The sequence below is a fragment of the Pipistrellus kuhlii genome, unplaced genomic scaffold, assembly GCF_014108245.1.
Source record: "Pipistrellus kuhlii isolate mPipKuh1 unplaced genomic scaffold, mPipKuh1.p scaffold_m20_p_3, whole genome shotgun sequence".
Classification (NCBI taxonomy): Eukaryota; Metazoa; Chordata; class Mammalia; order Chiroptera; family Vespertilionidae; genus Pipistrellus; species Pipistrellus kuhlii.
Genome location: NW_023425529.1, coordinates 18,847,064 through 18,873,415, shown reverse-complemented (window position 1 = coordinate 18,873,415; position 26,352 = coordinate 18,847,064). Strand labels below are relative to the sequence as shown.

Genomic DNA, 26,352 nt, shown 5'->3' with positions numbered 1-26,352 from the left:
TCACACTCAGGGGGCCAAAGAGTCGCATGTGGCTCGAGAGATGCAGTTTGCCGACCATGGTATAGGGAACTGGCACATCTGGAATGCTTCCCTCCTTTAAAAATGCAACACAGCGCTGCTCCAAGGTCCCATAATTTCCAGAGAATCATCTGTAGTTGTCAGCCCCTTGCCGAGGACAGAGGGGGCTGTCCTGAGTTGGGACCCTTTGTTCTGATATATTTGGTATTTGACGTGTCCACTGAGAAGTTAATTAGAGAAAGAACACCTGTCGTGGTCTTGTCCCACCCCTTTGACTTAGATCCAAGTTTAAAATGCAGGTGGGTGCCCCAAACCCCTCAGGGGTGAGTGACTAATCTCTCAAATGTCACAGCCCTGACTGTCCCCCCACGCCCTTCCACACACAGATAGGCAGTCAACAACTGGAACAAACAATGGGCTTTTAGCTCTAATTTTAGCCCGTTTAAACAGGCTCTTTCATTAACAACTTAACTGCATATATATATGTGTGTGTGTGTGTGTGTGTGTGTGTGTGTGTGTGTGTATATATATATATATATATATATATATATATATTCGTTTTAAACTCAGCCTGAGAAATCGCATTCTATTCTGAGGGATTCACGAGGACCCAAGCATCTTCACTTTGGCTTTCGTCCTTTGAGTTTGGTTGTTATTAACATAACTTACAGCCACTATTTATTATTATGACTCAATAAGGCAAACGACTTTAAAGAGCTGAGGTCACCAGGTCACTTGGGTATTTCCTTCCAGTGAAACAGGCAAGAAGACGCAGCACTGTTCTGAACCAGACCTTCCAAAGGTCTTTGGAGGCAGCACCTGGCGCAGGTGATGGGGCTTGGGATCTGGAAGGCTGCGGAGCTCCCCGAGGTCTCATGGAGCAGTCATAGCCGTCATGGTAATGTCGTCTCCGATAAGCTGAGGACACGGAGCCCAAACTACAGTCCTAGTTTAAACTTCATATTTTAACCACTTACAAAAATTAGTCACTAACCAATATTCTGTTTCTTACTGTTTAGTATGATGTCTTTCTAAACTTTTCTTTAAAAAAAAAAATTTTTTTTTATATTGATTTGAGAGGAAGGAAGAGAAAAAGAGAGATAGAAACATTAATGATGAGAAAGAATCATTGACTGGCTGCCTCCCATACATGGGATCGAGCCTGCAACCTGAGCATGTGCCCTGACCGGGAATCGAACCATGACTTCCTGGTTCAAAGGTCAATGCTCAACTACTGAGACAACCTGGCCCGACTTCCTAAACTTTGCTTAATTTACACGGCCTCACACTTACTGGGTTTCATCCTGTGGATTTGAGCGCTGCTTTATTTGAATAGCATGAAGAAGAGAAAAAGAAAACACCAAAAACAAAACATTAATAATAAAAGGTCAGTAATTGGTGCATCCTTTTTGAAGGGGAGCCAGGAAATATAAACGTAGCGCCTGCGAGGTGTTTGATTTAGTTGTCTAGAGAGGAAGGCTGACATGGAGGATGGCACAGACCACAGACGCGGCTGCTGGACAGCTCGCCCACCATCCAGGTGACTTTAAGCGAGTCCCTGAACTTCTCAGCAGAATGCAAACAGCATCCACCCAGAGGTTGCTGCGAGGATTCAATGAGAGGAGGGTCTTGAAGCATTTGAGCAGGGGCTGGTGCACTGCTACACCATGACCTCTTCCTGGGGTTACGTCCAGGGCTGGAGAAGCTTGGAGGTGTGGTGGCTGAAGACTGGGAGGAGCAGGCAGGGCAGTAACACGGGCTGGGAAGAGTCTCCGCTGTGCCTCAGGCTCATCCTGTAACACCCCTAAGGCCTCACTCAGCTTCATCCTCCCCGCAGGATTACTGTGAGGAGTTGATGAGGAAATGAGCTCATCACAGCGTCAGGCAAACAGAACGCAGCAAACACTAGCTGTGGCTGTGACCACTGCTGTCACCACCACTACCACCATCATTATTACTATCATTATTATTGATATTACTATAGTAATAGCTCACATATTGAACAAAGGAGGGGTACCTGGGTCACGGTCAGTTAGTCTCTGTTTTTCAGAAAGGGCAAAGGTTAACTGAGGCCATTTACTCATTCGTGGCCTCTCTGGACACCTCACCCCCCTGGTGAGCTAAGCCCACGGTTGGGCTGACCTGTGCTTTGTCCCACCCAGGTGACCTTTGGCCCTGGTCTTAACTTCAGCCTCTCACCCCAAAGCTGGCAAAGGGAGCCAGGCAGCCGACGTTCATCTCTGAGTGGGCAGGAGCAAGCAGGCGGAGGAGAGAGCCAAGCGGAACTTGGCCAGTTCCTTCACCTAAACTGCATGCCTGTTGTGAGAACCAGTAAGATAACATTCATCGGCACCACCTGTGACAGCTGGCTAGTGGGTGGGAGCAAGAGCCTGAGGTCCCAGGTTCCAGGCCAGGAAAAAACTGAAGCCTAACAAGATGAAGTATGGCCAAACGAGATCCATCCACCCATCCATCCATGTTTCCTCAGCAACCAGGGCTCCGCTAGGGAATGTGTCAGGCTTAGCACCAACATGTCACTGCTATGGGGACCCCACTAAATGCATGCCCTGTGTGTGCGTGACTGGCAGTAATAACAACCTGCTGAGAAACGCTCCTGATAACTGCTTGGAGTCTTAGACCGAGAGAGGATTCTAGAGCCGTGGTTGGCAAACTGCGGCTCTCCAGCCACATGTGGCTCTTGGGCCCCTTAAGTGTGGCTCTTCCACAAAATACCATGGCCTTTTTGAAGAAGTGGCGTTAGAGGAAGTTCAAGCTTAAAACATTTGGCTCTCAAAAGGAATTCCAATCGTTGTACTGTTGATATTTGGCACTGTTGACTAATGAGTTTGCCGATCACTGTTCTAGAGGTTTCCTATAATGACTCGAACTTATGTTCATTAAAAGCCCTTCGCCCCACCTTCCCCTGCCAAGAAGTAGCTTTGGAGGAGAACTTCCAGTGACGGGAAGCTGGCCACGAGATAAGCAAGCCACTTTGGACAGCTCTAGCTGATAGAAAGTTCTGATGAGCTAGAATCTGGTTGCCCTACAGTCTCATGCACTTTAGCTCTTAGCTTTGGCTTCTGGAGCACCCTGACCTTGTGTCCCATCTACAACTATCTTCTACATAAATCAAGATGGCTTCCCATCCTCTCCCCGTCGCTACAGTACTCTAACCCAGCCAGCACCTGGCCTCTTCTCTGAAAATATTCATGGAGGTATATCTGAAAAGTAGTACTAACAAAGAGATCTCTGGAAAAATGAAGATATTTTAAAATGTTATATTTATTTGCTTGTTGAAAGTAAAGAGCATGAGCCAAAGCACTGTATCTCTAACTTAGCTAATGATCACTGGCTCAAATTCAAAAGGCACTTTTCGGGAAATTCTTGGCCCATTCAATTCTTGATAAATCTTCTTTGTCTTCCCAGAAAAGATATAACTAGTACTAACTGTAAAAGGTGCTTCTAGTTTTTGTTGGCTCCTCCATAGATCTGCACACGTACATACATAGTTCATGTACACGCATGCCCGTACAGAGGTGGGTTTGTCATGAAGCTAGTGAGTTTCTGGGGCCTTCACTTACATAGTCCCTTGGGAGGAGCCCTATAACTATTTGCATCTAAATTATAAACTTCCAGCCCCATAAAACCTATATACCCTTCTGGGTGAACACACACATATGACACATGAATGTACATGCATGCATACATGTGCACGCGCAAGTGCGCACGTACACACACACACACAAATCCAGAAACTAAACATATACTATTTTACATTGGTGATCTGGATGTGAAAATCCAAGCACCTAATATGAGAATTCTAAATTCTATTCTTTCATTTGCAATTTGTTTCAAATGGATAGTAGTGAGAGTGAACACAACTGTTGCAAGTTGCTTGTCAATTTTACTAGTGTCTGAAGACCAAGAACATAGAGGTGTTGCTTAGGGGATCAAATTTATCTAAGTTTCCTTATTTTTAGAGAAAAGAACTTGGGCTCTGGAGCAAGGAAGTCCCAAGTTTGAATCATGGTTCCTCTCTTTTTCAAGCTACATGCACTTAGGCAAACTATTTTGAGCCTTAGTTCAAGGCTTAGATAAATAATCTTTGTCTCAAATGACAACAATGCCATAGACTTGGCAGGGCTGTTATAACGATTAAAGGAGATGGTGGGAAGAAGCACCAGCCCATACCTGCTATCATATATGCTCAGTAGATAGGACCTCTTGTGATTATGATAATTATTCACAGACCCGTCTCAAAAAATATGGAAGCTATTTGCTTTCCTTCAATACTTTTGCACTTAAAGCACAGACAAAAGTTTAATGAAGTCACACTTATAGGTATGGAATTTTTTTTCCAGTTGACATCACTTCATTCAGACATTTCTAGCTTACCGTTTCTCTCTCTCTAGTTCATGGTTTTATCTTCAACATTTTTCTATGGGTTTCTTCCTTTTAGTATTTAAGCAGCTTCAAGTTATGGATTTCTTCCCTTTAGTATTTAAACAGTTTCTAGTTTTTCCTGTCTTACACACACATGCATGCGTGCGCGCACACACACTCTGTCTTCACCTTCCCCTCTAGATATTCCTGTTTCTCTCCCATTGTAGCTGAAAAAGTCTCTGAGGAGCTGTCTTACTCTGCTATCATCCCTTTCCTCCCCTCCACTCCTCAGGGCACTCATTCTGGTCTCCACTCCAAATCCTTCTCCAAACTGCTCTTGCTCAGGCCGCTGACCTGGTGTCAAAGCCAGAGAGCAGCGGTGGGGCCTGGGGACCGTGCCTACTCTCTCAGCAGCATTCACCACCAGGAATCACTACCTCCCCTCAGAACTGCATGGTTTCAGATTCTGATTTTTCCTGCTTCTCTTCTCACCTCTGCTCCTCCTCCTCCAACCCTCCCACAGTCAGGCTCCCAGAGCTTTAGCTTTCTTTCTGGTGCTCTCATCTACTCCCAGGACTCCCATAAGCTTGTCTATGAAGGATCCACTCCAGACAGGCATTTCTTCCCACCTCGGGACCTCAGTTCTCTCCAGACACGTCCTCCAGCATGACATACGGGCACCACACATTGAGCCCCGAAAGCCCTCATGGTATATATCACAGTTCAGTAAATGCCCAGCTGATCGGGCCAGAAACCTGGGAGTCACGCTTCACAGCTCTCTTGCTCTTATCCAACATCTAATCAGTCACCTTATAGACTGTCTTCTAAATATTCCTTGACTCACCCCTTCCTCCCTGCTGACCCTATCTTAGTTCAAGTCACCACTACTGCTTTCAAGTGCCAGCCATGCTGACTGCCCACATCCACTTTCCGTCTCTGCCTTGTCAGCCAACCTTCTGCTTCAACCCTGGTGGCTCCTACCTGTCTGTCTTTTAAAAAATATTTTTTATTGATTTCAGAGAGAAAGGGAGAGGGAGAGAGAAACATCAATGATGAGAAAGAATCATTGATCGGCTGCCTCCTGCACATCCCCTACTGGGAATGAGCCAGCAACCTGGGCAGATGCCCTAACTGGGAATCGAACCATGATCTCCTGGTTCATAGGTCAACACTCAATCATATGGTCAATCACTGAGCCACACTGGCTGGGCAGGCTCCTATCTGTCTTTCAAATAATACTGGCAGTCCTGAGTATGATCCACAAGACCCCGTACCACCTACGGAAGAAATAATAAGAGACCCCACAAATGGCCCTAAAGCTACAGTGTATCCCTTTATAGTCACGTTCTCCGAGTTCCTTTAGCAAATCTCATGTTGGGGGCTGGCTAGGTGACTTCCAGTTTCGACAATTCTGTAAATAGAATTGTTAAGGACTATCTATTTATTTTACTGGATTGTTTTCTTAGATTTTTTTTCTCTTAAAATGGTACTATCAACAAAAGGGTATGATTTGTTTAAAAGTTGTTGTTATTCACTGCTTGTTCTCCAAGGGGCTGGGACCAGTGCAGTGTGTCATCGACAAGGGTCCCCAGAGCCTGTCTCCAGGGGTTTCACAACATCAAACTTCTCACGTTCAGTAGATTTGAAGTGGAATCTTAACACTTTTAAAGTGTGCAATTTTCAGGTGATGACTATGTATATATCCTCATATGAAGTGTATCTGATATAACACATTCTTATATTTGCAAATTGTTCTCTTTCCCCTTTCTCTCTTCTGTTTTTACTCAGATTTTAGTTTTCTTCTGACCAACAAAATAATAATAGAAGCATTCATGGTGTGGGAGGGATAGCGCTCAGGCTGTTCAGAAAATTCTCTCTGCTTGTGACAGGTTCAGAATGAAGTCCCATGTCTCAGTCCCTTCAGTTTCATCAAAAACTCAACAGGGAAAACACCTGTGGAGTCACAGGTCCCAGAGGGGGACCCATTCACAGCCATCACAAGCCCATTCCTGTCTCGGACTGTTTGGCTTTCTGACTCTGCATGCTCTCATTTCCCCAGCATGCCATGCAATCCATTTTTGGAGGCTGATTGAATTACAAATGCTTTTATTTAATACAAAATGCTGTCAGTGACCATAAAAATAAACTAGTCCTTTACTTAGGAACAAATGTTGGAAATTTAGCTAGAAATCTATGTCTTAGACATAGAGATCCTGAGATAAAGGCAGCACCTTGTGGGAAAAGTTCAATATTATATTTAAGACAAGGATAAATCAGTTAGAAAAGAAATCTAGTGAGACAAGTACCTTTAGCTGCATAAAAAGAAAACATATGGTAAGAAAAACAAAATAATAAGCTCATAAGGAAAAAAGGGGTACGTTGTTTACTTAAAAAGTGTTAGTTTTGCCGAAACCAGTCTGGCTCAGTGGATAGAGCGTTGGTCTGCGGACTGAAAGGTCCCAGGTTCGATTCCGGTCAAGGGCATGTACCTTGGTTGTGGGTACATCCCCAGTAGGGGGTGTGCAAGAGGCAGCTGATAGACGTTATTCTCTCATCGATGTTTCTAACTCTCTATCCCTCTCTCTGCCTCTCTGTAAAAAAATCAATAAAAAAAAATATATATATATATATATATATAAGTGTTAGTTTTACATGTTCTAGTATCATTTTGTATGAAGGATCAGTAATCACCACCTTTCACAAATGGGACAAGTGAAGTGCTAAGAAATGAAGTGGCTTTCCTGTAATTGACTTATCTAAGCTTTCTGTTTTGTTTTGTTTTTTTCTTTCTTTGCTCAAAGACACAATAAGAGCAGAAAGAGCCTAAACCGGTTTGGCTCAGTGGATAGAGCATCGGCCTGCGGACAGAAAGGTCCCGGGTTCAATTCTGGTCAAGGGCATGTACCTTGGTTGTGGGCACATCCTCAGTAGGGGGTGTGCAAGAGGCAGCTGGTCCATGTTTCTCTCTCATCGATGTTTCGAACTTTCTATCCCTCTCAATTCCTCTCTGTGTAAAATCAATAAAATATATTTAAAAAAAAAAAAAAAAAAAGAGCAGAAAGAGCCAACTCCAGTATCTTCAGTCAAGGATCATGTCTGCTCCACCTCCCACACTGCAGGGCTGTTTACTCCCCTCTGGGACCCGGACCCTCAAAGACTCTGTGAGTCCATTCTGAAACAGCCAGCTGACACGGCCATTCAATCTAGCCGGTTGGTCCAAGGAACTATACGTAGATAAGACCAGTATTTTTACTTTAACCTTGAAAGAGAGTTTAACTGTATTTAAAGGTCACAAACAAAGCAAGTAACCGAAGACAAAGGTTCTGGTGGGCTGGAAGGGAAGCAATCCCTCGCAGCATCACACTCTAGTATACTAAAAGAGGAATTTTCTTATAAATCTCCAATACAGCTCTTGTTGAAATGAATTGAAGGAACTTTGAAAGTATTTTTTATTTTCCTTTTTTAAAGCATTGATAGAAAGTCTAGCATGAATTAAATTTATAATAACTTGCATTTTTTCCATATAAATAATGTACCTATATCCATTCTACCTGAATGTCTTGGGAGTTAAATCAATGTTAACCATCTGTTCCTACTTATTAAGGTGTTTTCTCAAGAGTCTCAGATTGGTCAAATAATCAAATACTCCTTTCAATTTAAATCATCCCAGACCACACCACATGGTATCTAGTAGAAAAGGACTAGGCAAAATTATCTTGTCCATGTGAGATTTTATAAACTAGAGATTTCCTATGTTTATTCTTCAGCTCTGCAAATGTAACAAATTTATTATCTTGTTCTAAGTTCTAATTGGGAGAATATTCCAAAGAAATATCCCATTTATCTTTAACTTTTGAAATCTCCTGTTTAAAAGTGATATAGTTCCCCTGCTTTAGTCTAAGGGTTGAAAATGGAGGACCCTTGTCTTTGAAGTGGATAAGTGCAGTTTGTTAAATTGATTAAAAAACATAGAGTTCAGCCTGGCCAGTGGGGTTCAGTGGTTGAGTGTTGACCTATGAACGAGGAGGACATGTTTCAATTCCCCATCAGGGCACATGCCCGGGTTGCTCAATCCCCACTAAGGGTTGTTGTGTGGAGGAAGCCGTTCAATGATGATCTCTCATCATTGATGTTTCTCTCTCTCCCTCTCCCTTCCTCTCTGAAATCTCTTTTAAAAAAGTAGAGTTCAGAGAGGCTCCCATGTTTGGATCTAAAATAAACAGTATTAACATTTCAGGTAATTATAATTCATTGACTTCCATTATTTCCTCTCTACATAGAGGATCCAGCTTATGTGGCCTTATCTCTGAACTTCACACAAACTGGCCTACACCTCCTCCTTAACCTTTCTTTATATTCCTTCCCCAACCATGTGAACCTTCCAAAGTCTGTCTCCATTGTCATACCCCTGAGCTCTATCTGACCATCCAACTAGAAATCACCTCTCCTAACCTTCAACTCCCTTAGCCTGTACTCCTGTACCAGTGGCTCAGGGCTATCCAGGGAACATTCATGCAATGAATTTCTCCTGTCCCCACTCAACTATGGTCTACACAACACCTCCTGTTCGGACTAGTGAATCTGCCTTAGCTGGCCTTCCTGCCTCTTGCCTTTTCCATTCATCAGGTGGGCTTTCTCACTATCACCCAAATATATTAACCTAATGCTGGTCTAATTACCCAGAATGCTCTCTTTCTCTCCTTGCCACTCAATTCCACCATCTTTCATGTTGTGAACCAACTCCATTCATGCTTTCAGGAGACCCATCCTACCATATGCTCTCCCTTCTCCAGCTTCCTTTGCTTTTAGGTTCAATGCAATCTTGCCTGTCTCCCTGGACCGTGGGATGTTGCCTGACTTCCACGTGGCCCATGTCAGCAAAGGTCTGACAACATAGGAAGGAACTACTGACAGGCTTTGCAGAACTATCTTCGCTTCCAGCTTTGAGCAGAGATAACCTAGTTTCATCAGTAAAGTTGAGAGGTCACTGGAGAGAAAAATAAACCGGCAACAAAAAGGAGCACCTGAGATAGGATGAGGATAGAAATTGCAAAGGCTCAAGAAGGAAAACTTGCTGGAGGTCTAAGTCAAATCAAGTCAAAACACATCACTGTGCTTTCCTTTGTCATATATAAATGGTTTCTGAGAAAATGGTTTCTCAGAAACACGAAAGAGTTAGAGGTCTTTTCCTCTAGATAGGTAGCTTTGTGTCTTTAAGCATAATATCTGAGTTTCCCCTGGAACAGAAAAGGGAAGTATTTCTTCATCCAATGAAAAGAAACTATCTATAGATTTCCTTTGATGTTAAGTTTTGTTTACATGGCTGTTCTATGGCTTTCTTATTCTGCAACCAAAAATCCATGATAAAAATCAGTGATTTGAGACTAAGTATATTTCACGTATGTTTGTGTCCCTTATAAAACCTTAAATAAAAACAAAAAACAATTCCTTTTTCAAAGATACAAGCTTTCAAATTTCAATACCACGTATACTTTTGGGAGCAACTTCCCCTTTGACATTTCCTCATATAAACGGTCTGTTGAAATTGGGAAAAGCAGGGGAGATCCTGTTCTCTGTCCTTATCTCACCCTCTAGTATGGGGGACATTTCCTCATGACGGTTAGTGTATTAACTGCTGGCAGGCCTCCAGGAGTAAATAAGGGTTGGACAGAGCTGGAGACTATGCCAAGACCTTACACAGAATCTTTGCCCTTGATCAAGGACAGAAGGGTCTCTGCCAGACAAGTTAGATCAAGGAGACTCAATAGGAGGGCCTGTTGGTACCTGAATAACAAGCCCCTCAAGAGGCATAAATGCAAGACCGAAGATCCCCTTTGGCATATGGAGTTCCCAAAGAGCTACCTTCTTCTTCTTCTTCTTCCTTTTTTTTTTTTTTTTTTTAAATATATTTTATTGATTTTTTTACAAAGAAGAGAGATAGTTAGAAACATTGATGAGAGAGAATCATCGATTAGCTGCCTCTTGCACGTACCCTACTGGGGATAGGCCCACAACCAAGGTACATGCCCTTGACTGAAATCGAACCCAGGACCCTTCAGTCTGCAGGCTAACGCTCTATCCATTGAGCCAAACCGGTTTTGGCAAGAGCTACCTTCTAAATATCCATCATGTGTAAGATATGGAATTAGAAAGTCTATTTCATTAACATACTTTGCAGGTACAAACACTCCTTACTGAACAAAATCTTCCCCTGTGGTCTTAGGAGCCCTCATTTGAACAAATCTTCCTCGTTAGATGAGCCTAACCAGGAAACTTCCACTTGTATTGTTCAGGATTTCTACAAGTTGCCAGAGGCATGACTTCAAAAAATTCAGGACATCCAAAGGACATCATCCGAGGCCCCTTGAGTTCTTTTCTAAACTTGCCTTGGCTACATGGATCTCCATCTTGCCCATTCCTTATCTCCTGTTCTCTCATTTTTTCTTGACTTTCCAGTCTAGCTATCACAGCAGGGCTCCTTCCCCTTACTCAAGCCCATATTTGTTGTTCACTGAGCAGTTCACAATCTACACTTGCTCTCAAGCACCTCTCTTAAGTCTTCAGACTCAGGAGTAAGGAGAGAGAAAGGGTGGGGATGCATTTTCTTCCTTATGTAGTGGCATAAGGAAGATCTAGATCTCTTAAAGTCCAGTGACTGTAGGTCCTAACCGGGTTACTTCTCTGAACCTTAAAAGTTGCCCCTTGATCTGAAAGCTCTTCCTCTTCTCCCCTCATACTGGCATATGTCAGCAGGATCCTTCCTCCACTCAGCTCGGCTGTGGTCCCTGAGCCCACGGTGACCGACAGCAGAGATTTTTTGGGGCAGGATGAGCAGTGGTAAAGACTGATCACCGACCAGAAGATTCGCCAAGCTGAGCACGTGTCCGGAGACTAGACTCTCACCTGAATGAGGAGATCGATAGCGAAAGTCCTCTTTGGTCAGCAGCAGGAGAGCTTTGCCATTCATTTCAAACGTGTTGCTGTCAATTGGCCTTAAAGAAAACTCATTTTCAGCCCACTTGAGCCACTGGGCTACGTCATCCCTGCTCCAGTAAACTGGCTGCAAGCCTGTTGGAGAAAGAGCAAGGCAGAAAGAAAGAGACAGGGAAAAAAAAAAAAAAGGGTCTTGTCAGTTAGACAGCTGGGATAAAGGGGAGAGGTTTCTGAATGGTTAACAACATTGGGTCCCCAAGTCTGAAGAGCCTCCATGTTCAACTCTGAATTCCAGATTAAAACCCAAGCTTGATAAGTGCCAAAGTGTGATATCAAATAGAGGCAAACTGAGCAAAACATCCTTTTTTTTTTTTTTTTTTTGTCTTTAAGGGACCATTGGTCTTAGAGCCCCACCCTTCCTTGCCCACTCCAGGGCCTGCCTGGATTCCAGGGTTGCCGGAAAGGTGCAGCTCTACAGTGGCCTGAGGTGCCCATGGGGGCTCAGAGTCATGACACATGCCAACAGACTTCGAAGGGGACCTTTAAATCAGAGCTGATCTGACTGCAACCCAGCGTCCTTTCGAAGTGGGAATGTTCCAGAGCTGGGCTTGACCTCCCAGAGCTGCCAAATAATGAAGTGTTCCCTGAAATTTCTTCCTGGAAGAGCATTTGCTCAGCCTCTGGGAAACCATCAGGCCAGCCTCTGGGGATGAGAGGGCAAGGTAAGGAGAAAAGACTTGCCTTTTTAGTCTACTTGCTGTGCTTAGAACTTCCTGGAGTGGGGAGGGGGGGGGACGGGTGTGGGGGGGGAGAGCTACTTGGACTCGGAGTAGGACCAGAAGTGGGTCAGAGGGAGCGCTGCAGCTCAGGGCCTATCTCTGTTGGGAAGCCTGACTGGGAATCTACCTTTTAATTTTATTTTGCTGTTGTGAGATGTCTTTGACATCATTCAAGTGGTTTAGAATAGTGGTTCTCAAAGTGTGATCTGGGGACCCCTCAGGGTTCCCAACACCTTTTCAGGGGTCTATGAAGTAAAAACTCATTTCGTAACAATATTAAAAGATTATTTGCCTTTTTCACTCTCATTCTTTCACTAATGTACAGTGGAATTTTCTAGAGGCTACACAAGATGTGGAATTGCATCAGAGATGAGAATCCAGCCATCTCCAATGAAGCTGGACATGAAAGAGACTTGCAGAAATGTGGAACAATGCCGCTCTTCTCACTAATTTATTTTTGTAAATATATCTGTAAATAGATATTTGTTAATATATACTTAGCTTATTACTTTTCAGCAGTTTTACAAATATTATCAAAATTTTCCATTTTGATTTCCAATCTGGTAACTATATATATAGCTAAAACCCATATGAGCAAAGCTTTTTGAGGTCTTCAATAACTTTTAAGATTTGAAAGGGGTCCTGAGACCAAGATCATTGAGAACAGATGGGTTAGAAACAGCTAGATGCTCAACAGAGCTTCATTCTCTAAAATTGCACTGTGTAAACAGTTCCATACAATGGAATCAGTGAATCAGTGTTTGCTAAGAGCCTCAGTCTCTCTCTGCAGTTAGTACCTAAACTTGCTAAGGAGACTCCACGAGTGTGCTACAAGATTGTCTTTCAGTTTGATCCTAGAAAGAATCACCTCTCAACCTTAAATAAGGCAAGACAAAGATCTGTCTGGTCTACTTGATGGACAGCTCAGCATTCCCGGGGAATGAATGGCTCGGGTCCCCTGGAGAAGGTCCAGGGCCCGTAGGCATGACTTTGGCTCTGTCTCCCAGGCAGCTCCTTTGCAAAGTCTAGTTCTGAAGAATGGCAGCTTCCTTGAACTTTGTGGAAGTATCTTCAAAACTGGTCCACTGTGTAGGGCATCAATAAAAAAACTACAAGCATCGGGATACTAGAGATGGGCACCTAGGTGAGGTTGTTGAGTTGTTTTGTTTTTAAGTTGTATAATTTTAAAAATATTTTTATTGATTTTTTACAGAGAGGAAGGGAGAGAGATAGAGAGCTAGAAACATCGATGAGAGAGAAACATTGATCAGCTACCTCTTGCACACCCCCTACTGGGGATGTGCCTGCAACCAACGTACATGCCCCTGACCGGAATCGAACCTGGGACCTTTCAGTCCGCAGACCGACGCTCTACCAACTGAGCCAAACAGGTTTCGGCGTAAATTGTATAATTTTTTTTTACATAGAAAGAAATAATAATGTGCAGCATGTTTCTGCTCTTTGATCTTTAGAATAAAACGGTCACTAAAGAATTTAAGGTTCTGTTTTAAGATTCTTAACTAGGCCAAGAAGCAATGTCTATTAAAAATGGTCATTGGATACAGGGGGCATCCCAACCTTTTCCAACGATCTTGAAAAGATAAATCTGGAATCGTAGTAAGGTGGGAGCATGAGGATGACTCAGCAAAATTTCAAGTTGAACCGGTACAAAACCTTAAAGTTTACTTCCTATGACTGTCCACGGTGCCAGTCATCTTAGAACAAGAACAGCATCATGGCTTGTCACTAGGGACTTTCCTCTTCCTCTCCTTCGTGAGAGGCCAGTCGTGAGGGGACACCTGGGAGGCCCCAGGTCAAGCGTGGCCTGAGAAAGCGCCTGGGGTGAGGGGGCCACAGGAGCAGAAGACGGTGGGTCAGAACCAGGAAAAAGGATAGGGGAGCTTATTAGAGGCGCAAGTGCCAAAGCAAATACAGAACTGAATCCCGCCTGGGAGGGGAAATGAGAGTAAAATGCTGAAGTTTCTACGGAGGATACATGGAAACGCAGGAGGGCGGGTGAGAAGGGGGTGGGGGATTGCAAGTAGTAATTTGAGGTTCTTTATATTCTACGGAAGAAAATAGTCATGAGTAATCTTTTCCCTAAATACAAGAAGAGGCACACACTCCCAACAGTCCTGCCGGTTAAGAATGACAGTTTCTCTTTTCACTTCCCATTAGTCTCTCCCACAGCCCAGCGCCTGCCGCAAGCAGAGCCACCAGGCGGAAACCCCCTCACCAGGGACCTAAGTGGATGCTCTGGGCTTGTGAGCAACAGGAACCCAGTGAGTTAGTGGGTCCAGGGACTGCAATGGCAATCTTACTTAGCAGGTGACCGGGACAGAGCAGGCTACTGCTTGGGGCCACTCAATAAATGTATCAGAGTCACCATTCTTCCTTCCATCAGCGTAAAGAGATGGCAGGCACATTCAATGAGCTGGAAAGAGGCTTGACAGACTTGGGTGTTCAAAGTCAAGCTTCACTGCCACTGCCTTTTTGGTTCAATAGAATAAAAAGGTTATGGCTGCAGGATGCGCTTTGCAGTTTTAACTGAGGACAAACAAGCCCCATTTATTCAAACCTAAGGTTCCCAATGCCTGGATGTTACAGCGTCTAACGAAATACAGCCCAGGACCCAGAGGAAACTCTGGTCTGATCAGGACCATTTCACTGAATTTATCTAGCACATCGACCACTACTCTAAGGAGTTTATAAATATTAGTTCATTTCATTGCGTGCTCACAACAACCCTATGAGACAGTGTTTCAGATTAGGGAACTGAGGCCCAGGGCCTTTAAGGGATTTGCCCAAGGTCATATGGCCATGGTAACAAGAGGAGTTGAGGTTTAAACCCAGGCAGTCTGGTTTCAGAGTCTGTGCTCATATCCATTATGCTGACCCATGCATTTCCCATCCAGATTTAGATGGATTTGCAAGGCTATCAGGAATTCAGATAAGACAGAGTGAATTGAATCTTCCCCACCCAAGACTTTGATCTTTAGAGGCTTTCTCAAGTTATCAATGGACCAAAGCGACAGCAAAAAAAATCTGTAGATCCTGAAGAAATAGATTTATAAGTGGGGAAAGGAAGAAGAAGGTGGAACCCTGCTTTAAGCACATACAGGAACACAACGCTGCCTTCCCCGGCTGCTCGTTCACAGGCACTCACTGCTCATGGGCACCAGTCCTGAGGCTTCACATGGCTCACAGAAGCCACATGGGCAAGATGAGGGAGGCATACATAACACGTTGTCTGACAGTTATCTTTTGCAACTTTAACTCAGAAAAGTTGAAAAACACAGTTTTTTAAATTTTTTATTATTGGTTAAAAGAAAAAGAGAAAGAGCATCTGTAGGTCCCTGAAGAAGTAGATTAATAAGTGGGAAAAGGAAGACAGTGGAGGTGGGACGCTGCTTCTATGTTATGCTATTCCCTGTGCATGTATAACAAGCCTGTGAGAGCCATATAAAGATGGCCTGGATTTTTAATGCCAATTCATTGCAGAGTATACTTGAGGTGGATTTTGTACAGAAGACATGAACTGCTATAATTAAGAAAATTACTAAGACTTCCACTGCAACTTTTCTCCCAAATGGGTCAAGTCAAGTTCACGGTGCCATACCCATCAGTGACATACCCAGGCCCTTAAATTTCCTGCTAATATTTATTTGATTCCATGTTCAAAGGCGCAGACATGTCCACCACCACATTCTTAAGCATCATTTCAGATTTTTCTGAGTTTAAACATAACTAACCATAAAAAGTGTGCTGGGAGTCGAGAGCCTGGATTTTACTAACAGGTTTGCCATTAATTAAGGTGTGACTCTGGGCGGGCCACTCAATTTCTCTGGCTCCGTGATTTCATCTGTACATTGAGGGGCTTAGAGTATGTGATCTCTATTCCCTCCTGGAATACAGTCAAGATGCTCCCCTGTAATTTGAAACTTAAAATCCAAAGACTACAAGCAGCCCAGACCTTCTTCTTCCAGAAAATGACCCTGAGGTTCTGTAACTTCCTCAAGGATCTCCTGAATCACGGAAAACAGATTAAGTTACTTTAAATGAGGTTAGTGCTTGAGAGTGCTTTATTGTATTCTAATTCTTGGAAAAGTTATAACCCAGGCAACAGCAATAATAAACATAACATTTTGACAAGGTGCTCTAACATGTATGACCTCATTTGGAATTCTCACAAACACCCTGTGAAATCTGCTGTATTCTCATTTCAGTTTATCAAATGAGGAAATGGGGGCCTCAGAGTCATTAGATGATTTACTGGTTAGAACAATACTCAGTTCAAGCTCTTTAGCTATAGTATACGTTAATCAAAAACACCCTTTAACTCAAACTTTCTGTTATAAACAGGAATTTGCTACAGATTCTATGGCTTAGAGAACAGAATCAAAAAAGACAGAAGACACCTCAGCAATGATCTCGTCCAACCCCCGCCCCATCTTACTCACTAGGAAACTGAAGCCAGGAGACAAGAGAGAACCACGATTAAGTGGCCCCAGGTTCCCCGACTTTCCAACATCTCATGGTGTCTCATAACTTGATTCGATGACACAGAACCATTCCACAACCCCTGACATAAGTGAGGAAAGTTATCCCTTGCTTAGTCATCTTGCCTTCAGATTAAATCTTCTTTATCATTCCAACCGTAAGTTCTGAACTGTAGTTTCTCTACCCTCACTGACCTGTCCTATCTCCTCCGGAGACCTTACATGGCTTCTGTTCCTAAACAGAGAACCAGAAGGAGGACTGGACCCTTTCTTTTTCTGGACAGTATGGTTCTATTGATAGTGACAGCTAACAACGATTGAGCACTTGCACTGAACTATCCACTACAATGATTACCATCCTCGTTCACAAATGAGAACACGACAGCACACAATATATGGAAATGGTGATGCTGGGATTAAAAACGTGCAAGGCACTGTTCTCAATGTTTTCTGCACAGGCTTCATTTAATTCCCACAGCAATCCCTATCCGCATGGACAGAGGAGAAAACCGGAGCACAGAGAAGTTAAGCGGCTCCACCAAAGTCACATAGCCAGGAAGTGGAAGCGTCAACATTTGAAACCCATTGGTCTGGCCCAAAGTCTATATGATTAACCACCTATGTGTTTCTCTAATCTTATTTGGTGTTTTGGCAGGACATCAAATCACATTCATGATTAAAAAGAGAGAGAGGGAGAAAAGTTTCAGTGATGGTGTGAACTTTGACAGTGCTTAAGCATGCAGGCACTAAGCATGGAAACTATTTCTCATCTGCGTGACCTCAGGCAAGTGACTTAACCTCTCTTGTCTCACTAGCCTCCACTGGCAAAAGGGGGCAGCTCAACCTGTGAAGCAAGTAGCTTGAATTAGAGATGATGTGTTTATCAAATCTCAGATGACATAAAGCTAGTACAGAGTAAGATTCTACAAATGATGATGATGTAAAACACAGAGCACAGATAGTATCTGTGGTAGAGCAAGCACTTAATAAATATTAGCTGTCGTTTTTCTACTACTGTTATTACCGTTATCATTTGTACAACCACCCTACCTTTCACATCTATGGCCAGTGTTTGGAACCCAACCATGAGAATGCATGCTGATGAATATCAGATTATCATTCCAGACTGCTGCCATCTCTCTGGATCTGTTTCCAGTATCATCTATACTCTGTAGCTTCGTGTCATCTAAAGCTTTGATAAGCTTCTGCCATCTCAAACAGGTCACTGCCAATTGCTGAGGTGAGGGCTACGATGGGAGTCCTCTGGTGACATACCAGCCACTTCCTTTTCTGATGGGTGCTGATCAAGTTATTGACTCCTTTGGGGTATAGATGTTTAAGGATCAACCCATTCAAATATTTTGGTATTTGGACTATAACTTCCAAGGTCAGCCATAAAGGCACCACCCAAAATTCAATGTTCCACTTTCCTAATATCCAGAAATACAGCAACTATAACATTTACAACAACCTTACTGAAGAGACAGAGAAGAAGCAGGAGGCTGGTTACTAAGGAATGATTTCTTCCCAAGTACTCATAAAACATACATGATTGAAGATCTGCCCTGAACTTCATCTGGAAGGGATCAGAGTAGCTGTTTTTAGTCTGTATATACACTCTCCCCCGCCTCCCCTTCCATTCTAAATATCAGGTAAACAGTGGCTCACATTCTTTCTTTTAATACTTCTTCCATTTTCCATAATCCTTAGGGTTCACTGTCAATGGCCTACCTTTCACCCTTGTTAAATTCTCTATTCTGGGCTGTCATTTGTCTGGGCCAAGGGCCTTGAATTTATTTAGAACAACTTTAGATTTGCTTTAGATAATCAATTCACCCATCTTGGGCTTCAATTCCCTTCTGTCAATGTTTGCACTACCTGTTTCAGTCTGACGATCACCTTTCTTATGTGAGAGAGGGAAGAAAGAGAGAAGTTGGACAGTTTTGTTTTTCTGCCATTTGTCAATGTCACTCATTCAAACCTACTTGCACGCTGATAACAAGCTTACTCTTGTACTGCCCCAATACTTATTTTCTTTTTCTTAAGCATTTTCCAAAGTTTTCAGATCACTTCATTTTAACATTCTAGATCTAAAAATATACCTTTTATATTTTTCTTTTCAGTAAGTTTTTCTGTCATCCACTATACACATCTTTTTAAAATCTGAGTTCATTAGATCGGTACACCAAACAGTGAGAAGATAAATTGGCATGATCTCTGGTAAACAATTTGGTGATGGTATAAGATCCCTGTAAATGTTAATTCTAAGACTTTACCTTAAAGAAATAACTTAGGCCGAAACTGGTTTGGCTCAATGGATAGAGCATCGGCTTGGGGACTGAAAGGTCCCGGGTTCGATTCCGGTCAAGGGCATGTACCTTGGTTGCAGGCATATCCCTGGTTGGGGGTGTGCAAGAGGCAGCTGATCGATGACTCTCTCTCATCAATGTTTCTAACTCTCTATCTCTCTCCCTTCCTCTCTGTACAAAATCAATAAAATATATTTTTAAAAAAAGAAATAACTTAGGATGCAGAGAAATTGTTCATGCACAAAGATGTTCATTGCCATGTTATTTTTAATTGTAGAAAACTGAGAATTATAAGGTATTAGTTAAGTAAACTATGGACAACATTTCTGATAGGACATTATGCAGGCAGTAATGTAATATTTATAAAGAGTTATCTATTCACATGAAAAAACAGCAAGTAGCTGTTTTATATATTATAACCTCCAACAATGCACAGAAAAATATTGTAATGAAACATATAAATATTAACAGCCACTATCACTCAATAGAATTATAGGTGATGTTTGTTCTTTCCTTTCCATTCTTATCTCCCAATTCTCTATATTAAGTACATAGTTAAATATATATAACTACATATAATATCATCTAGTTAAAAATTGAGCTCATTAGAGAATGTCCCCAGTACAGCCTATCAGATTCTTTGGTCATTTTTCATTTTCAAAAGTCCCCTGACTCTTTGACTTGTGCTTTAGCATTTCAGATCATGGAACCATAGGTACCTTTTTCTCTAAATTTTTAAAATTTGCCTTCTTCAAGTCAAGAAAACGCATCTGATGGTGCCTTTCATTTCCCTTTCCCCAGTTCGAAGATGAAGTTTTCATTCTTAACAGAAGTTCCCATCATTTCTACTTTGCCAACCAATTCCTCCTTATTTGTCAGACATGAGTCCAAGTTAGCAGCACTTCTCATTGCTTCTTCTACTTTCTGGGAAGTAAAATGGCTAATTGGTAGGTGCATGTGTTAAGAATTAAAGTGTGCATGCATGTAACGGAAGGAGATTGCTCAGCGATTCTCACATCATGCTCAGCATACCCAATAACGCCAGGCCATTCAGCCAAAGATCCCCAGCACTGGTCACCGGTAGGCCAGTTCTGCAGCCTGCGACTACCACCCCATCCCATCCGATACCACTCACGCCAGGCAGGACACTTCATGAAGATCTGCTCAGTTCTTCACCATTCCCTAATGCTTCCACACCCAGGTCATCCCAGCAACCATTCTGTGATTGAGCTAAGGCTGGTACAACCGTATTTGCAAAAGAAACTAAAACTCAGGCAGGCTGAGGGACTTTCCCAAGGTCACAATGGGCCTCAGGCCAGAACTCCAGGTCTAGTTCTTCTGTCTCAGTCCAATGAACTTCCTCTGGGTCAAAGCAAATAATGGATAGAAAGGCTCCTCGAACTCTAAAAACCCACTGTTCAATGGCAAGGGATTTAGGAATAATAAACCAGAAACTCAACTTCTGGCAGCTCTGGTTTAGCTGTGCTCAAGAGCCCCTTCTGCCTTCCACAAAGGGGTCGCAGGGCACAGGGTTTGCCGTAGAATAAATGAACCCTCCACACTAAACAACAGGTCATCGGAACACTTTCCCGGGCCTTTCTGACTCCTTTCCTTGCCCTGCCAGGCCCTGTGCCCCAGGCTCCCACACTGGTCTGGGATGTGCTGGTCTTGGACGTACCCTGCCAAGTCCTGCACTCTCATTCCCCTGGGTCTGCCTCTGCCTTTGGATGTGCTATTTGACCAAAACGGCTTTCAACATACAAACTCGGTTACTAGGGAGTTGGAAGTTCCAAAACATTTCCTGTTCTTGTCCCCAAGGTCACCCTGTATCTCAGCACTCGGTTTCCAGGTGGAGGTTGGACGGCTACGCTCATGTCTTTTGGACAAAACCCCAAGAGCAAGAATATGTCACATTCAATTCCCTCAATTAGTTTTTACTTATAAACATCATTTGCTCGATTTTTTACTTTTATTTTGTGTGTGTGTGTGTGTGTGTGTGTGTGTGTAGCTTTCACTCTTGTGTTATCCACAAAGGGATTTTTATCAGCAAACCTGGTGACAGTTAAGACTGGCCTGGGGCCTCACACACATGACTTGGAAGATTCCTTCTCATTTCTGCTTTCGAGCACAAGCCCACATAGTGAGAGGCATGTAACATTTTAGATCAAAACTTGAGTTCTGAATTCAGATAGTCCTGAGTTCAAGTCCTGGTCCTGTCACCTACGAGCTCAGTGGCCTTGAATAAGCTATATCCCTGAACCTCAGTTCTCCCAGCAGTAGAATGGCGCCAAGAATAGAGCAAATTCAGGTATGAAATGAGATAACCCCCTGCACTGTGCCTGCTATACAGCATGCGCTCAGCGCATCTTGGGAGGTTGGGTAGGGCAGAGATGGGATAGCAGACTAATTGTACTTTGTCACATGTCTCCAGGAAATGGAAATACTTACAAGAACAAGTGCTCTCGTAAGCGGTGTGAAGGCTCCTCAGGAGCTATGAAGCTACAGTAGCACAGGGCTCTAAGGAGGCATTGTCAGTGCGCAGATGGGGCAAGTGGCTGGAGCAGTGAGCGGCTGGAGGGGGGAGGCCAGATTAGGAGCCCACTCAGGTCCGGACCAGGGTGAGGCAAGGGAGACAGTCGCCTTGGACGCAAGATTTAAGGTTGTGCCCAAAAGCTCCGTGATTACCAAACATAATAACAGGCTAATGTGTTATTTAAAAAGCAAAATAAATGTAAATATCCACGACGAACAAAACATCAGTTCGTTAACAAAAGTTTCTATTGAAAAGAGAAGTGACGGGGGTAAACAGAGAGAAGGAGAGATGAGAGCAGTACTTCCTAAATTCCAGGGGTGGGGGAGGGTATAACGTGTCCCTCTGAGATTTCAGTGAGAGCCACCGACCCTCTTTCGAAACTCACACGCACACGTGCACCAACATCTACAGTTTCAAAGTTTATGGATTAGCTCAAGTTTATCTCTGGATCCTTGGAGAATCCGTTTAGAATATTTTTAGCCTTGTGTGCGCAAATGGGTCTGATACTACGTACCAGTGATATAATGCCAAAACCTCAGTAGACTTGAGAAACTCACACACCTCTCTCCATATTTTGAGGAAAGAGAAGAGGGGCAGGCAGGGGGCCCTCCTCTCACTCCAAAGTTGGGGGGGGGGGGGTGGCAATAAACGACGAAAGCCAACTCTGGGTGTCATTTCCTTAGGAAATGCACACATCTGACCTTAAGTACAGAATGCCCCTTCCTCGGGCATTTTAAAAGAAATCATTGCTAACATATTGCACGTTTTTGTTCAGACCAGTGAAGGTCAATTACTGCCAATTACCCTGATTTACGAACAGTGAAGGCAACTGGGCTGCGCAAGGAGAGATACTACAGAGAGATGCATTTCTAAAGGAAAAGGGCAATTAAGGGCAGAATTTCTCATATTGCAGAGCAGAAAGCTACGTTTGTTTTCAAACTTACAGATCTTTGTGCATACAAAGAAGCCCATTTTTAAGAAGGAAGAGATGTAGGACAGTAGGTATGGAGGGCAAGAGTTGAAATGTCCTTCAAGTCGCGTTAGAGAGCAAACAAACTACCAGGCAGCAAGCTGGTGCAGGAAGGTTGCTTTTTCGTTTTTGTTTTTATGAAGTGCACATATCCTCAAGATTTTATTTTTTTAATATATTTTATTGATTTTTTACAGAGAGGAACGGAGAGGGATAGAAAGCTAGAAGCATGGATGAGAGAAACATCGACCAGCTGCCTCCTGCACACCCCCTACTGGGGATGTGTCCGCAACCAATGTACATGCCCTTGACTGGAATCGAACCCGGGACCTTTCAGTCCGCAGGCAGACGCTCTATCCACTGAGCCAAACCAGTTTCGGCAAGATTTTATTGTCATAATAAAACAAAATACGAAGCTTAGACCTGGATTACTCGACCCTTTCTCTTATCTCCTTCCAGTTCAAAATGCTTGCATCTCTCAGTAGCCAGCATTCTCTGAGATCTGCAGTTGGGCTCAACGCACTCAAGCCTCAGCATAATCTTCTTTGTAGTTTTAGCCTTTTTTTTTTTTTTTGCAGAAAATCGGCTTAGTCTGCCCACCATAGCCACTGCTTCCTGCCATAATGCTTTCCCTGTGCACACAGGATCACTGTACTGTGTTATTTTGTGGGGCTGATGCTTGCGACACTCCTTACAGAAAGGCCGCAGGTTTTAGGAACATTCACCATGTTTTAGAGAGTGCCATTGGCAGGGAAAGGTCAGTGCAGGAAGGTGTTTTAATCCTCCGTGGACTCCCCCGGGGCACTGAGAACATAGGGACTTCATTGGACTGGCATGATTCACAAAACACAGGACCTACTACCGTGTTTCCCCGAAAATAAGACATCCTCCGAAAATAAGACCTAGCGCATGGAAAGATAGGACATTCCCTGAAAATAAGACCTAGTGCAACTTTGAGAGGAAAAATCAATATAAGACACTGTCTTATTTTTGGGGAAACAGGGTATGTGTCTGAAGAAAGAAGAACGAACATTCTTTCTTTCCCTGCTGTTCCTTTAAACCACACAGGATCGTCTCTTTGCCTGCCGCAGTCTCTAGAACATTGCTGAGTGTACAGGAGCGGAACTCATTCTCAATCTGACGGAGCCTGATTCGCCCAGGCACTGGCATGGGAGAGGCTTTCCTTTGTGTGGTCCAGCTGTGCCTGGTCCCTTCCCTCCCGGGGTCTCTCCATCCCAAGGAAACTGAAGAGCAAGGCAGCCTTCTCTCAGGATGGAGATGGTCCCCATTGTCACCTGAGAGGTGAGCAGGAGGCTGGGGGTGGAGTGTGTGTGTGTGTGTGTGTGTGTGTGTGTGTAGAGGAGCCAGGAAAGGGAGACCAAAATCAGTGTTTAACTTTCACCATGCTAAGACCGCAGACCTCAGAAATTACAGGCAGGGCTGAGAGGCAGGGCTGGCCAGGGGTTCAAGCAACCTAACTCACAAATCAAGGCTCTTCTGGAAATGTTTCTATTAAGGAGAATTTCACTCCTTCACCCCTTTCTTACTCCTCCCCTGACTCTCTGGTGAGTGACTCCCAGTGTTTCCAAAGGCCTTTGGGTGCTGAATCTACCCCCTCTGCAAGGCTGCCTGGGTGGTGCTGACTCAGCAGCCCCAGGGCAGGCCGACCGTGGCAGTGCGAATCCATTTGACCAGGGCAGCGTGAAACAAAAAGGAAAATAAAACGGGAGAAGAGATTTCTGTGTAAAGATAACTGTGCTGCACCTGTGTGCACACGTGTGCATGTATGTGTGCGTCACAGACTTCTCTCCCTTTCTTAGCCCCCAAGGCCTTCTTTCCTGAGAATATTCATAGGAAAACGGTTTTCTTCCATTTACCCAGTTAAAAAGTTGTCATGTTTTCCCACTGGTTACCATCCCTGCTGTCAGAGTGGCCAAGTTTACTAATGCCCTGGTTTCAGGCCTTAAGATAGTCACTTGGAATCAGGAAAATTAAAAAACAAAACAAAACAAAAACCGCTCCATGTTACCTTCCAGGGCAACTCACATGCTGTCTTGGGTTCACCACGGGCCCTGGGCTGCTCTGAGACTCCAGATGCTGGGAGACAGGGTGGCTGGGCCAGCTCAGTGACCAAAGCGGCACCAGTGAAACTCCCTTGCCACTTGGTATCTTTCTCTTTGGCTCCGTCATTTTCGGGAAATATTAAGTTTCTCTTTTAGTTACTTTATTATAAAATAAAATTTAAATCCTGTTTCGGTCACCTACTAGCTCAATGACTGTAGAATATTGAATGATGTCCCTCCCTCCCCCCCAAAAATAATATGTTCATGTCATAATCTCTGGAGCCTTGAATGTGACCTTACTTGAAAAATAGATCTTTGCAGGCGAAATTAGTTAAGGATCTCATGATGAGATCATCCTGGATTACTTGGGTGGACCCCAAATCTAATGACGAATGTTCTTAGGAGAGATACAGAGGAGAGACACAGAAGAGAAGATCACATGAAGGCAGAGGCTGGAGCTATGCAGACAGAAGCTTTCTCTGAATCTTCTTCAGGACCCTGTTACCCACATGCTGAAATCCCTTTGTCTCTCTTCCTTACTTGTCACTTCCTCTTGAATTCTTTAATCGCTTTTTAAATTAAACTTACTGGGGTAACACTGGTTAATAACATATTACATATTTCAGGTGTAGAACCTCATGCTATGACATCTGTGTACTGTATTGTATGCTCATTACCCAAAGGCTCACAGCCTCCCATCACCATATATTTGACTCTTTTTATTCTCCTCGTCCTCCCAAAACCCTAACCTTTTTTATTTTTAAAATGTTCCAGCTTTCACTTTGTTTTTCTTAAATATTACCTTTTGTATACATTCATCTTGCATTCTTACTAGTGTACGCTTCATTTCTTTCATTTTTAATTCTTTCCTGTCATCCCACGTCTAAGCTTTCCTAATTCTGATTTATGTTGGCTTTTCTCATGTTGCGTATGATTTTCTTAATAATGTTTAGCTCATCTAGGACATGGGTCGCAGTCCTGGATGGTTCCAAGCCACATCTTTTTGGCCTGCTCTTTGGGAACCCTATTCTGCTGCTCAGTTGCGTTCATCTTATAAAAACCTTTTATGGATTTGACTTCTCTGGCTTCTACTGCTCGTTTCCAGGTGAAATTCATTTTTCTGAACTTTCAAAAAGAAAGCTTTTCGTGGCTCTAAACTTTATCAAGTCCTGCCAGTGTGTTTAGGTAGTGTTCCAATACAGTACATGACTGCCTGCTCGCTGAAATTTCCTGGTCCTGTTTTGTTTCCTATTGGGGATCTTCTCTCCTAATCTCTGTTGTTGCTGTCCTGTTCCATTTGATTCCACTCCTGGCAGCTTCTCCGTGTAGGGTCATCCTGGAAGGAGGACCTGGCTGGTTGGTTCCAGAGTTCAGGGCGCCTAGAGAGCTCCGAACCCTTCGGACCTCACCATAAGCCACGCGCACACGCCAGGCTCTCGTGGAATCAGCAAAAGGACCCCCACCTTCTGCTGCTTCTGCCAGAACAACGCTCCAGGCTTTCCAGTGAAAACCTCTTGGCCACTTGCAGCTTTTCCTGTCCTAATAGCCATCAAAGCCCCATGGTATCTTGGGCATATCTTGTAGCCTAGTTTTGTCATTTCCTTGGGTTTCTGGTTTTGCTATTGAGTTGCTCTGCTCTTACCTGGGGGTTCTAAGAGATTCTGTCCCAGAACAACACTACATATTTGTAAGGACAGCATCCCTCTGGTGTCTCATTAAAAAAAAGGAAAAGAAAAAAAAAAGCACCAATCTTCTTGTGTCTCCGGGTAAACTGTTGCTGGGTTTGGCACAGTGAGAACAGTGTAACAGTGAATCTGAGACATCTAACCACACCAAAGGGGGTTACAGCCCCAAGTGCAGGAAGC

At 43.5% G+C, this 26,352-nt stretch overlaps 1 protein-coding gene across 4 annotated transcripts in view; it reads right to left on the bottom strand.

Moving 5' to 3' along the window:
• The window catches only part of ETV6 (ETS variant transcription factor 6), a 222,383-nt gene that overhangs the window by 37,278 nt on the left and 158,753 nt on the right, over positions 1–26,352 (bottom strand). For 3 of the 4 annotated variants that reach the window (XM_036457845.2, XM_036457841.2, XM_036457842.2), the window contains one exon: positions 11,305–11,469. The exons of the other annotated variant lie outside the window; for it this stretch is intronic. In XM_036457845.2, the coding sequence (XP_036313738.1) occupies positions 11,305–11,368 (64 nt within the window). In that variant the 5' untranslated portion in view covers positions 11,369–11,469. The remainder of the gene's footprint in view (positions 1–11,304; positions 11,470–26,352) is intronic. 4 annotated transcript variants of the gene reach the window in all.